Source organism: Argopecten irradians, chromosome 2 (assembly GCF_041381155.1).
Source record: "Argopecten irradians isolate NY chromosome 2, Ai_NY, whole genome shotgun sequence".
Lineage (NCBI taxonomy): Eukaryota > Metazoa > Mollusca > Bivalvia > Pectinida > Pectinidae > Argopecten > Argopecten irradians.
Window position 1 is genome coordinate 26,800,691 of NC_091135.1, and position 13,761 is coordinate 26,814,451.

General features: G+C 35.2%; 1 protein-coding gene across 9 annotated transcripts in view; it reads right to left on the reverse strand.

Annotated features, from left to right (window-relative positions):
- Positions 1 to 984: 984 nt before the first annotated feature.
- Positions 985 to 13,761, reverse strand: part of LOC138314980 (E3 SUMO-protein ligase ZNF451-like) — a 48,906-nt gene continuing 36,129 nt past the window's right edge. For 6 of the 9 annotated variants that reach the window (XM_069255664.1, XM_069255660.1, XM_069255665.1 and 3 more), the window contains exons 3-9: positions 13,193 to 13,322; positions 11,957 to 12,729; positions 11,269 to 11,467; positions 9,469 to 9,677; positions 4,058 to 4,737; positions 2,408 to 2,501; positions 985 to 2,065 (exon numbers count right to left, since the gene is read on the reverse strand). In XM_069255664.1, the coding sequence (XP_069111765.1) occupies positions 1,871 to 2,065; positions 2,408 to 2,501; positions 4,058 to 4,737; positions 9,469 to 9,677; positions 11,269 to 11,467; positions 11,957 to 12,729; positions 13,193 to 13,322 (2,280 nt within the window). In that variant the 3' untranslated portion in view covers positions 985 to 1,870. Of the gene's footprint in view, positions 2,066 to 2,407; positions 2,502 to 4,057; positions 4,738 to 9,468; positions 9,678 to 11,268; positions 11,468 to 11,956; positions 12,730 to 13,192; positions 13,323 to 13,374; positions 13,441 to 13,761 lie in introns of all 9 variants that reach the window. The other 3 variants (XM_069255668.1, XM_069255667.1, XM_069255666.1) reach the window with 3 other exon arrangements.

Below are 13,761 nucleotides of genomic sequence, written 5' to 3' on the forward strand. Positions count from 1 at the left end.
ATTTCATATAAAGAGAGTAGATAAGTCAAAACTAGACATTTCAAATTTAGGAATAATTTTTTACCAAAGAAAAATAGAAAAATTGATAGCGTGAAATAAAGTCTCAGTACTGGTAAATAATTTGAATTTCTTCACTTATTAAATTTGTACATACATGTATTCTTATCTATAATAGCATACTGTTTATTCTTATCTATAATAGCATACTGTTTATATTAATTTTTGAAACTCCGACAAACTTTGTACAAAAATAAAAATGATCTACTAGTTCTCAATTTATCATGTATATTATCTATATAATACATAGATTTTTAGTGTGAATAACATTTAACATTTTTTATATTTGAAGATAAACAAGTAGACATAATAATTTTCTAGAATTCTGATAGAATATTGGGAATATATTTAAATTTTAGTGCAATCCAATGCTAAAAATTGAATTTGTGTATATTACAATATTGCTCAGAAATTTAAATTGGTTTATTTTAACAATATATCTCTTCATAATCCATTTCCAAATCATTGTTAGATTAAAGATATGCATGTTCATAATGTAATAAACTACATATTTTAATTAGCACTAACTATGTACCGAGGTAAAAGGTCATTTTATATTGAGGTCAAAAGATCAGTACACAAATTTATATCATATATATATATAGTGTGTATATATATATACTATACTGGGATCGTCGGTCATAGAACTGGAATACAGGACAGAGTTTAAAATTACATTCCAGTTTCAGCAATGTTATGTACAATTAAGTACATGTAATAAAACTTTATCAAAGAATTATTGCTGAGAAGTTTTTCTTTGTTTAGTACATAATGGCTTTACCATCCTTTATACTCCAGGGGTTACTATAACTGTTGTCATATTCACCTCTGGACTATCTCATAGTAAACTGGAGGCAGTTCAGGAGAAAACAACTGACCAATCACATGCCTGCAGAGATTTCCTTTGAAGATTACAGAGAGCAATGCCTGATTTGAAAGCCACACAGTTAACCACAGTGTACCGTTATTCCATTCTTTTGATGTCCATCAAAGAACCACATTATATGGGTGTTCTGTTGCCTTCAGTTTTGTTATGACATTGTCCAGGGGTGGATAATGTCAGTGATACAGTAACCCCTAGGGATATCGATGACGAGGCTTTTCATGTTTAACAGTTCTATAAAAAAGGTACGGTAAACGTTTTTGAATCGGTGCTCTTCACCGTACTTTGCCCCTTGAGGGCTTATGGAATCACTCTGGCACCGACATCTGCATTGGTTAAGGTTTTGAGAATTCCAAGAGGCCTAATGGGCCAAAAGTTCCAGGTTTAAAAAAAAAAAATTTGGTGCAAGTTGTGAAATGCTGTCACCATAATAACTGACATTGATTTCTAGATTGATATAGGATTGTAAGTCTTTTATATGATTTCTACATTGATATAGGATTGTAAGCCTTCTGATGGGTATGAACAATTTATTTATTGACATGCTTCCATTGCACCAGACACATATCATTGGTCCAAACATACTTCACTTGTCTTTCAACACACTTGAGTTTTTAAGATACACTTGACTGGTTCACAACATGCATGCTTCACTTGTCTTTCGACAAACCTGAGTTATTCAGATACACATCACTGGCCTACAACATGCTTCACTTGTCTCTCGACACACTTGAGTTGTTCAGATACTCATTACTTGTCCACAACATGCTTCACTTGTGTCTCGACATACTTGAGTTGTTCAGATACACATTACTGGTCCCTGACATGCTTCACTTGTCTTTCGACATACTTGAGTTGTTCAGATACACATCACTGGTCTCCAATATGATTCACTTGTCTTTCGACACACCTGAGTTGTTCGGACACACATCACTGGTCACCTACACTACTAATGATCGTGTAGAGAATATTGTAGTCTGTCCACTGATGGATATTACTAGGGTCAATAAGTACAACTGTCCGATTGTTTTTCCCCTTTTGTCTGTCCAGCTGTTGGTAAGAATGATCCCCCGATAAAATGGTGAAGTTGACACGCTTATCAAGGCACTCATCCATACGGCCAAACTATAACATAAAATTCAAGTGAAGAAAGACTTTGAAGTTATATTTCATATGACGAATAATTCCTTTACACATGTCCCTGGTATGCTATTTCTACATTTAGAGTTGTATAATATCGTATAAAAGGTAAGATACTTAGTATAAGATATATTTTATTAATTTATCGGGTCAAGCTTCTTTAATACTTCTAATCCTAATTGCAGGATGTCAGAAATGTTAATCAGTAACATCCATGAACGTTCATGTTAACACAACTTTAGAGGTGAATGATATAATCAAATACTTGAAAATTCTTGAAACAACGATATATTTTTTAGAAAAGTGCAATTAACCATCTAAACCTACCGTGAGACAAAGAGAAAAGTCTGCAGCATCTTTACTGTGGCCACATGGCGGACTGAGGTAGAAGTTACCATTCTGGTGGTCATATACTGGACAGCTGAAATTGGATTGGCCAACAATGATATAATAAATTATTAGAAGTTAAATCAAATATAATTTTTACTAGATTTATCTATGAACATAAACTGTTACATCGACTCGTTAAAGGGCCTGAATTTCTCACACTGATGATGCATGGATTTGTTGTTGTTTTCTTTTAGATTATTCTATAATCTTTCAAAGATATTCCTCTGAAAGTTTATACAATACATTTCATATATGAAAATAATAATTAAGTAAATGATATGGGCCTTGTTTTAGACACAACAAGGACATAGTCATTCAGATCCCCCTCCAATGGAGATATTAAAGCTGAAGTAAGTTTGATTGTGGAGACTTATCTGTATGAAAAAAAAAACAGGAAAAAGTGCAAAAAATGAAAACCTAAAAATAGCAAAAGGTACTACTAGACCATAAAATGAATGTGTCTATGAAGTGGAAATATCTCTGCTGGTTTTAGAGTTATGCTCCGGAAATGAACCTGCTACAAAAATATGATATTTTCAGCAATGTTTCCATGGTTACAGAAAAAAGCACAAAAAGTGAAAACCTAAAAATAGCAAAAGGCACTACTAGACCATAAGAACAATGTGTCTATGAAGTTTCATGGAAATATCTCTGCTGGTTTTAGAGTTGTGCTCCGGAAACGATTCTTACACAAAAATCTGCCATTTTCAGCAATGCTTCCATGGTTACAGAAAAAAGTACAAAAAGTGAAAACCTTAAAATAGCAAAAGGCACTACTAGACCATAAGGCTAATGTGCCTATGGAGTTCCGTGCATATATCTCAACCGGTTTTCCAGTTATGCTGCGGAAACGAACCTGGTACAAAAATATGATATTTTCAGCAATGTTTCCATGGTTACGGAAAAAGTGCAAAAAATGAAAACCTAAAAATAGCAAAAGGCACTACTAGACCATAAGAACAATGTGTCTATGAAGTTTCATGGAAATATCTCTGCTGGTTTTAGAGTTGTGCTCCGGAAACGATTCTTACACAAAAATCTGCCATTTTCAGCAATGTTTCCATGGTTATATAAAAAGTACAAAAAGTGAAAACCTTAAAATAGCAAAAGGCACTACTAGACCATAAGACTAATGTGTCTATGAAGTTTCGTGGAAATATCCCTTCTGGTTTTAGAGTTCTGCTCCGGAAACGAACCTGGTAAAAAAATATGATATTTTCAGCAATGTTTCCATGGTAACGGAAAAAATGCAAAAAATGAAAACCTAAAAATAGCAAAAGGCACTACTAGAACATAAGACCAATGTGTGTATGAAGTTTCGTGGAAATATCTCTACTGGTTTTAGACTTATGCTCCGGAAACCATTCGTACGGACAGACGGACGGACGGAACCCATTTGTATATCCCCCGCCAACTTCGTTGGGCGGGGGATAATAAATATTTGGTATGTGTAAGGTCTTCTTTTAAAAGCAATCTCATTATATCACTTGAGAGGGAAAAATTGAATAACTAAAATATTTTTTTCCCTCACAACAATTTTGACTTCTTGATGAAGAAATGGAATCAGTGTGTGAAGATAGAAGTTACCTGTGTGGTTCTTGCCATGTACCTTCCCCACAGAAACCCCAAACAAAAGTGTTAGATGGAAGATTAAGCGGCAGCTTCTTGAAGAAATAAGGCCAAACTTCCAGATTCACGAAGATGATGTTCTTCATCTTGTTGAGGTTCACTGGGTCAATTAGGGATACATCCGATAAATTTGATTGGTCTAGACAATCTTTATCTAAATTCTGAGATCTTTCCTTTGGTAGACATTCATGCTTGACATATTTTATATCCTCTGATGAGTTTTGTTCCAATTTGACTGGAATGTCTTGCTCCTTTTTAACAGAAATTTTTAACCGATCTTTTATAGAATCATACACTGTATCTGCAGATGAACAAGCTTCAACTTTAATCTCCTTCAAACAAACTGAGTCACAGCTACGTTTACGCTTTCTGTTCGTCGTCTGCCTTAACGAGGAGGGTGGCTTTTGATCTGAAAATCTGTTGATAGGCTTTGCATCCTGGGATACCATAAAAGATATACAACATCTACGTACAAAGTCTCGGAATGTCTGGCAGTTAAGTTCTGCAATCTGACCAATTACAGATTCTGTTTCATTTGATACACAGTGATGGATATCGTCCTCGGAGACAGGAGCTGGTATCACACTCTCACAGGTAGAACATGCATGGCTAGCCAAGTACTTGGAAAAGACATCTACCTTTAGTGAAAAAGACAAGAAAGAAATTACAGACCAAAATAATTTATGATGATGAAGTGTGAATGTTATATATTGGCAAACATTGCTGATTGGATATCTGATGAGGTATCATTATGGAGATGGAGTGCCAGTTTTGGTGATCAATTTCTTTATATATCTCATACTGCTATAGAAGTATAATGTTGTTGTCAATGATTGGTGTATTGTTGCCATAGCAATGAAAAGCAAATGTTACCTACTACATACCTTTTATCATATTATGGATGTAGCAATAAAATGTAATACACATAGTAGCTGATCGGGTACATGCAGTTTTAAATGTTGTCATGGCAATGAAATCTTGTGTCAATGATTTGTTTACAAGTTGTATTGTGTTTATATAGGGATTGGATTTCGTTTTTATGTTAACCATGCTTGTATGGAGCAATTCCTCTAAGAATATATTCAATATGGGGCGCATTAGCTTAGAAATCCAATCCCTATATTTTACACTCACACGACTGTTTCTTCATATTTTATGCAATAAAATCGTCATTTGAAAGTGACGTAATTATACAATAAAAGTCGGTCATAAGTGGGAGGAGCTTACTCAATTGAACAGCGAATGATGACGCTTCACGTAAGGTAGAATTATTCATCCGCGACGACAAAAAAGTTTAATATTTTAGTGTAAAATAAACATGACAAGAAAGTAAATTTCAGAGATAATTTTATTTAATCAGATCAGAACTTTAAATAGGTATTCAATTTTGCTAAAAGTTCATATATAGCGTAATAACATAAAGTATTTGTTCTCGGCCACATGTGTGAACTCGGTGACCGTTATTGTGCAGCGAGGCGAGGCTGACGCACGCTTACACACTGGAGTTTTCCGAAGTTGTCAGAACACCAGTGTTCAAGTAGCTAAATTTGTTTGAGATTGTCGTCTGACTTGACGATATTACATCTTTCGGAGCCATGTGATTATATAATTTACGCTTAGATCCATCGCCATCTATAGATGGAACAACTTCACTTGTGTTTGATGGATACAATGTAGGCCTATTTGTGGTGACGTGTAACTGTCAATTCGTGGATTACTAGCGGTGCATGTTTTATTATACACATGATTAAATTCTCAAAGAACAAAGAATATAAGACTCTTTCATATGTGGATATGAAGGATAGGGATATTCTACCCGAGGGTCATAAAATGTATTAAAACCCGAGGCTTGCCGAGGGTTTTGCCACATTTTGTGATCCCGAGGGTAGAATATCCCTATCCTTCATATCCATTTATGAAAGAGTATTTTTCTTTCATACCTCAACGTTTTATAAAATTTTTACAACTATAATATCCCGCCATTTTGAAAAAACTCGAAGAAATCCACGGCTGAAAGTCAATTTTTCGAAATATTACGAGATATTTTCAACAAAAATTTCGTTGTTTGCATCTTTTATAGTAAAACCAGTCAAGTTTGTGAAAAAAATGTTAAAATTTTACCGAGGAAATAGATTTTTGTTGACGCCGTTACGTCACGAGGCTTTATTGCATGGGTAGCCATGCAATACAGTCTCGGGCGGCATGAGTGTATTGCCCTAGACCAGCCACTATTACATCCGTAGGTAGGAAAGAAAAGAGATTATGTTTATAACTGACCTAGCTCTGTCAAAGGGTCTCACGCCCGTCAACCCCAATCGTCAAACCCAACTCGATCGTAGGACACAGACACAGAGGTAATGTTTACATTTGACATCCATCATTTTTTAACAAAAATGAAAGCACTGCACGTCGCCCCTGTCCGGATATTTTTTCCCGTTTCTTTATACAATCGTTAATTCTAAATATGATTGTATCATATATAAATATAAAACATATACATACTGTTTACATTTTTCCAAAATTCTATGAAAAACAACAATATACACGTATTATGTAATGTTGCGTCAAAATGTAAACAAAAAAAGTAGCCCCTGTACGTTGCATAGAACATTTTCATACGCAAGTTCAAAGTTCAATGTTACCATGCAGTTATGGTAAACAAAATCGGCTAGTACTTACGTATAAGTGATCAAGCCTAGCAAGTGTAAATATATAATCATAAATTACCTGTTGTGTTGTGGCTGTAGATATAAAATGCCATTATAAGTTACCTGTTGTGTTGTGGCTGTAGATATAAAATGCCATTATAAGTTACCTGTTGTGTTGTGGCTGTAGATATAAAATGCCATTATAAGTTACCTGTTGTGTTGTGGCTGTAGATATAAAATGCCATTATAAGTTACCTGTTGTGTTGTGGCTGTAGATATAAAATGCCATTATAAGTTACCTGTTGTGTTGTGGCTGTAGATATAAAATGCCATTATAAGTTACCTGTTGTGTTGTGGCTGTAGATATAAAATGCCATTATAAGTTACCTGTTGTGTTGTGGCTGTAGATATAAAATGCAATTGTAAGTTACCTGTTGTGTTGTGGCTGTAGATATAAAATGCCATTATAAGTTACATGTTGTGTTTTGGCTGTAGATATAAAATGCCATAATAAGTTACCTGTTGCGTTGGGGCTGTAGATATAAAATGCCATTATAAGTTACCTGTTGTGTTGTGGCTGTAGATATAAAATGCCATTATAAGTTACCTGTGCGTTGGGGCTGTAGATATAAAATGCCATTATAAGTTACATGTTGTGTTTGGGCTGTAGATATAAAATGCCATTATAAGTTACCTGTTGTGTTGTGGCTGTAGATATAAAATGCCAATATAAGTTACCTGTTGTGTTGTGGCTGTAGCTATTAAATGCCATTATAAGTTACCTGTTGTGTTGGGGCTGTAGATATAAAATGCCATTATAAGTTACCTGTTGTGTTGTGGCTGTAGATATAAAATGCCATTATAAGTTACCTGTTGTGTTGTGGCTGTAGATATAAAATGCCATTATAAGTTACATGTTGTGTTTTGGCTGTAGATATAAAATGCCATAATAAGTTACCTGTTGTGTTGTGGCTGTAGATATAAAATGCCATTATAAGTTACCTGTTGTGTTGTGGCTGTAGATATAAAATGCCATAATAAGTTACCTGTGCGTTGGGGCTGTAGATATAAAATGCCATTATAAGTTACCCTGTTGTGTTGTGGCTGTAGATATAAAATGCCATTATAAGTTACCTGTTGTGTTGTGGCTGTAGATATAAAATGCCATTATAAGTTACCTGTTGTGTTGGGGCTGTAGATATAAAATGCCATTATAAGTTACCTGTTGTATTGTGGCTGTAAATATAAAATGCCATTATAAGTTACATGTTGTGTTTTGGCTGTAGATATAAAATGCCATTATAAGTTACCTATTGTGTTGAGGCTGTAGATATAAAATGCCATAAAATGCCATTATAAGTTACCTGTTGTATTGTGGCTGTAAATATAAAATGCCATTATAAGTTACCTGTTGTGTTGTGGCTGTAAATATAAAATGCCATTATAAGTTACATGTTGTGTTGTGGCTGTAGATATAAAATGCCATAAGTTACCTGTGCGTTGGGGCTGTAGATATAAAATGCCATTATAAGTTACATGTTGTGTTTGTGGCTGTAGATATAAAATGCCATTATAAGTTACCTGTTGTGTTGTGGCTGTAGATATAAAATGCCAATATAAGTTACCTGTTGTGTTGTGGCTGTAGCTATTAAATGCCATTATAAGTTACCTGTTGTGTTGGGGCTGTAGATATAAAATGCCATTTTAAGTTACCTGTTGTGTTTGGGCTGTAGATATAAAATGCCATTATAAATTACCTGTTGTGTTGTGGCTGTAGATATAAAATGCCATTATAAGTACCTGTTGTGTTGTGGCTGTAGATATAAAATGCCATTATAAGTTACCTGTTGTGTTGTGGCTGTAGATATAAAATGCCATTATAAGTTACCTGTGTGTTGGGGCTGTAGATATAAAATGCCATTATAAGTTACCTGTTGTATTGTGGCTGTAAATATAAAATGCCATTATAAGTTACCTGTTGTGTTGTGGCTGTAGATATAAAATGCCATTATAAGTTACCTGTTGTGTTGTGGCTGTAGATATAAAATGCCATTATAAGTTACCTGTTGTGTTGTGGCTGTAGATATAAAATGCCATTATAAGTTACCTGTTGTGTTGGGGCTGTAGATATAAAATGCCATTATAAGTTACCTGTTGTGTTTGGGCTGTAGATATAAAATGCCATTATAAGTTACCTGTTGTGTTGTGGCTGTAGATATAAAATGCCATTATAAGTTACCTGTTGTGTTGTGGCTGTAGATATAAAATGCCATAATAAGTTACCTGTGCGTTGGGGCTGTAGATATAAAATGCCATTATAAGTTACATGTTGTGTTGTGGCTGTAGATATAAAATGCCATAATAAGTTACCTGTGCGTTGGGGCTGTAGATATAAAATGCCATTATAAGTTACATGTTGTGTTGTGGCTGTAGCTATTAAATGCCATTATAAGTTACCTGTTGTGTTGGGGCTGTAGATATAAAATGCCATTTTAAGTTACCTGTTGTGTTTGGGCTGTAGATATAAAATGCCATTGTAAGTTACCTGTTGTGTTGTGGCTGTAGATATAAAATGCCATTATAAGTTACCTGTTGTGTTGTGGCTGTAGATATAAAATGCCATTATAAGTTACCTGTTGTGTTGTGGCTGTAGATATAAAATGCCATTATAAGTTACATGTTGTGTTTTGGCTGTAGATATAAAATGCCATTATAAGTTACCTGTTGTGTTGTGGCTGTAGATATAAAATGCCAGTGTTGGTTGTTAGTTTCCTCCAGGTGCTGTACTATCTCAGCGTTTGACTCAATAACTAGGGTACAGTCCAGACAACTAACAGAAAACGACACAAAGCGACATCTGGTAACAAAGTCCTCAGCTAGTGGGCGGGAAACTGGGACTGGGGAAGTACTGGTCTGATTCCTTGTATCACCTAAGAATAATTACCACAAAATAATCACAATCTTATGAAGAGGAGTGGACAAGGATTAAATCAAAATACTAATCTGTTATACAAATCATATTCATCATTCAAATACCACTCATACAAATCATGTCAGTTGATCCTTCAATATATCTCGTATGCATTTGATGAAAATTCTTATTCATTCAAATTATCTCTAAACTTATATTAACTTATAGATGTACATCGACTAGGGTCTGCAGTAGCCGAGTAGTAAAGGTGTAAGGGCACAATGAACCCTATACAGTAAAATATGTATATAACGAACACACTTACAACAAATCTATGGTTATAACATAGTAATATTTCATTCCCCATCAAAGTTCCTAATATATGACAAACTGTGGTGATAGAAGTAATTTGATAGGTCCCCTAAGGTTTGTTATAACTGAGTCTTACCTTTGGTTTGTAAGGTTGAAACCAATGTGGGACAGTTTTATAGTATTGATTAAATCAATTAGAGCTATGACCATTGGGGAGGCTGTATATTTGTGTATCCTTGTGATAGGAACAACAAGCCCAAAGGGCCTTAATGGTCATCTGACTACCTTGGCAATAGTAAAATTAATTATATATGGTGTCACTTTGTCAGGACCATGTCAGGATCATTTTCATTTTTTTTCAACAAATTCTATTTCAAACAAGAGGCCCAAGGGCCTTAACATATAGGAAATTAACTAGATATAGTGTCATGGTAGCCATCTTCGATTTGGGATCAACCAGAGATGTAACAATACTTTGTCGGAACCATGTCAGGATCATTTCATGCAAGTTTCAGCCAAATCGCACAGGTAGAACTTGAGAAGTTCAAAATTGTTTTCAAGATGGTGGCTGTGGCGGCCATCTTGGATGTTGGATCGATCCGAAAAATAAAAACACTTTGTCGGGATCATGTTAGGATCATTTCATGCAAGTTTCAGCCAAATCGCACCGGTAGAACTTGAGAAGTTCAAAATGTGTTTTCAAGATGGCGGCAATCTTGGATTTCGGATCGACCCGAAAAATAACAACACTCTATCGGGACAATGTCAGGATCATTTCATGCAAGTTTCAGCTAAATCGCATTTGTAGAACTTGAGAAGAAGTTCAAAATGTGTTTTCAAGATGGCGGCTGTGGCGGCCATCTTGGATTTCGGATCGACCCGAAAAATAACAACACTTTGTCAGGACCATGTCAGGATCATTTCATGCAAGTTTCAGCTAAATCGCACTGGTAGAATTTGAGAAGAAGTTCAAAATGTGTTTTCAAGATGGCGGCTGTGGCGGCCATCTTGGATTTCGGATCGACCTGAAAAATAACAACACTTGGTCGGGACCATCTCAGGATCATTTCAAGTAAGTTTCAACTAAATCGCACTGGCAGAACTTGAGAAAAAGTTCAAAATGTGAAAAGTTAACGCACGGCGGACGGCAGACGGCGCACGGCGGACGACGACGGACGAACATGACGACTATAGGTCATCCTGACCCTTTGGGTCAGATGACCTAAATATATTACACTGACCTTTAAAGTGTTATCTAACAGGAACATACTTTTGAGCTACTACATCTAGTCAGTTACCTAATGCCCTGGTTTGTTGTTTATTACCGTTAAACGGATAGGCGATACCATAATGGTTGAGCTGGCTGATATGGTGTTTACAATCATGACGGGAGGGGAACAAAGAAAGACACTGTGGACAAAGATAACAGGCAATCTCCAGTGGTGGTAGGAATGGCAGATGGTCCGACTTCTGGTGTATTATGCAATCTTCTTCTGTCTGTAAAACATTTCAGATGAACTGATTCCACGAAAGTACTGTAAACATACTTATTTTGAAACAAAATATTTTAGTGCAAAACCAATCTTAAACAGTTATCGCAATGATGAATTCAAACAGTCACAAGCCTGGCTATATTTACAAGATACAAAAAGCAAATTAACGCAATTATATTTTAGAACAGTATTTGTGTCATGATAAGATCACTGCTGAAATATTTATTACATTGATTTAATTAGACTGCAGACTAAGTCTTTATACACTCTCTCATGTTATGATGAGTAAACACAAATGTACTGCAAAATATTTGTTCTTTCTATGGATAGCTTGCATTTCTTTTTTTCTCTCCTTATTTTCTTTTTTCCTTCTGAATAACATAAAATAACCACAATTTATTTTTTGGAACTAATCTTTAATATTCTCCACCAATTTATAAAAGATGTTCAATGAATAATTGTTGGTTTTTGTTTTTTTCGACAAAATACTTACCTGGAACACCTGCATACACTTTGGACAAGCATAGCCTAGTGGTGAAGGTGGCAGACGACAATCTGTACACTGGAGGAGAGGATTACAGGGAGAGTGGTCAAACTCTGACTCGTGGTCAAGTATTCCTCTTTTGGTAGAGAAGTCTGCACCACAGTTCACAACACAGCACCTTGTTCCAGACAGGTTATCTGTTACAGAGGTCACAGGGTCAGGGGTCAAATGGTCAGAGGTTGTACAGTCAGGGGTCGCAGCTACATCAGAATTGTCTAACAATATCACTGAAAGGTCATCATCTTCAATCAATATCTCTTCTTTTTCCTGAAAAGAAATACTGTCCTGTTTTGTTCTGTTTTGTTTTTTGATTTCATTGTTCTGGTGAGTCAGCTTTCCATCTGTATTATGGTTCCCCATGACTTTTAATTCACCTTCATTGTCTCTACTTTGCTTATTGTATTCCCGGATACAATTCCCAAGTGATATAGTCTCATCAAAAGAATCCACATCAATACACTCAGATTCTGTAATAACCCTGGTACCAGGTCTCCTTGTTTGTGTACTACTGGGTCTTTCAGATTGTGTACCAAGGAGTCTTGTAGAACCTGTCCCAGTGCTAGTTGAAGCACTGCCTCTAACAAGTCTGTCCCGCTGGACAGGGCTTTGCTGTTGAGTGAAACCATCATTCCTTGCTCTGTCTAGTAACATTTTCCTTCGCCTCTGAACTGGTGTGTCTCTATTTTCTCTGATGGCTTTTTTAATTTGTTTTTCCACTGCAGCTATACGAAATTCAAAAGTGGTGTCTATCAAGGTTTTATTTCCAAACAAGTACATGTAGTATAAAATATGTTTCTTACATATTCATGGTTATAATGTTAAGTGTAGTAATTTGCATTCCTCGTCAATGTTTCTATAATATGTCTGTAAAATGTGTATAACAAAATATCTCATAACAAATTAATTTAATTGGTCCTCTGTGTTTTACTGTAGTGTAATTACGTTAACTAGTGTGACATGAAAGTCATCTCTATTTGTAATGATTGTCTGCCGATATTGACAACTTGAGAAACACTTATTTTGAGGCACTTGTAACCATGGGCGACATTTTTCTTTTTACACAAGAAATGAAGCTTTTTGAAGATGTCTTATTAATAAGTTTATAACTTAATACAACATAAAGATTTTTACTGCATGCTTAGTGGACAAAATCCATACAAAAATACATCAGACATTCTAACTTACTGCTATGCTTCTTTGCCCACTGCTCCGCAGCAAACTTAGCTTCTGCCATTTTTGTGGGATCAACCACATATTGTTTCAGATAACGGTTATGAAATATCTCTGCCTCTCGTTTTGCTTGCAGCCTCTCAACCTGATATTTAAAAAACAAAACAACTTCAGCATCATTTTTACATATTTTATACCTTATTCCATTATTCCATCCATGCAATAAGTGCCCTTTCCCCTTTGCAGCCTCAACTTCACTATACCTCAAATTAAATGCATGATATGAAAACCAATGATTTCTTTATTTGATTATAAGTCTTTTGCAAATTAATTTATGGCTACATTTGTGCAATTATTAAGTATAAAGGTAGTCCAAATTAGGTCCTATTAAGCACCACCTCATTAATTTCTTTCAATTGTATAAGTGCCCTTGGTGCCTATTGGTTTGAATATGGGTAAATTCCAGATTGCTTAATTATAATAAATTCATATTTATACAGCTGCTTTATCAGTCTGTAGTCATCTTAACTTAAGCCAAACTAGTTTCTTCTATTTCAACTTAAATATACCGTAACTTCATATTA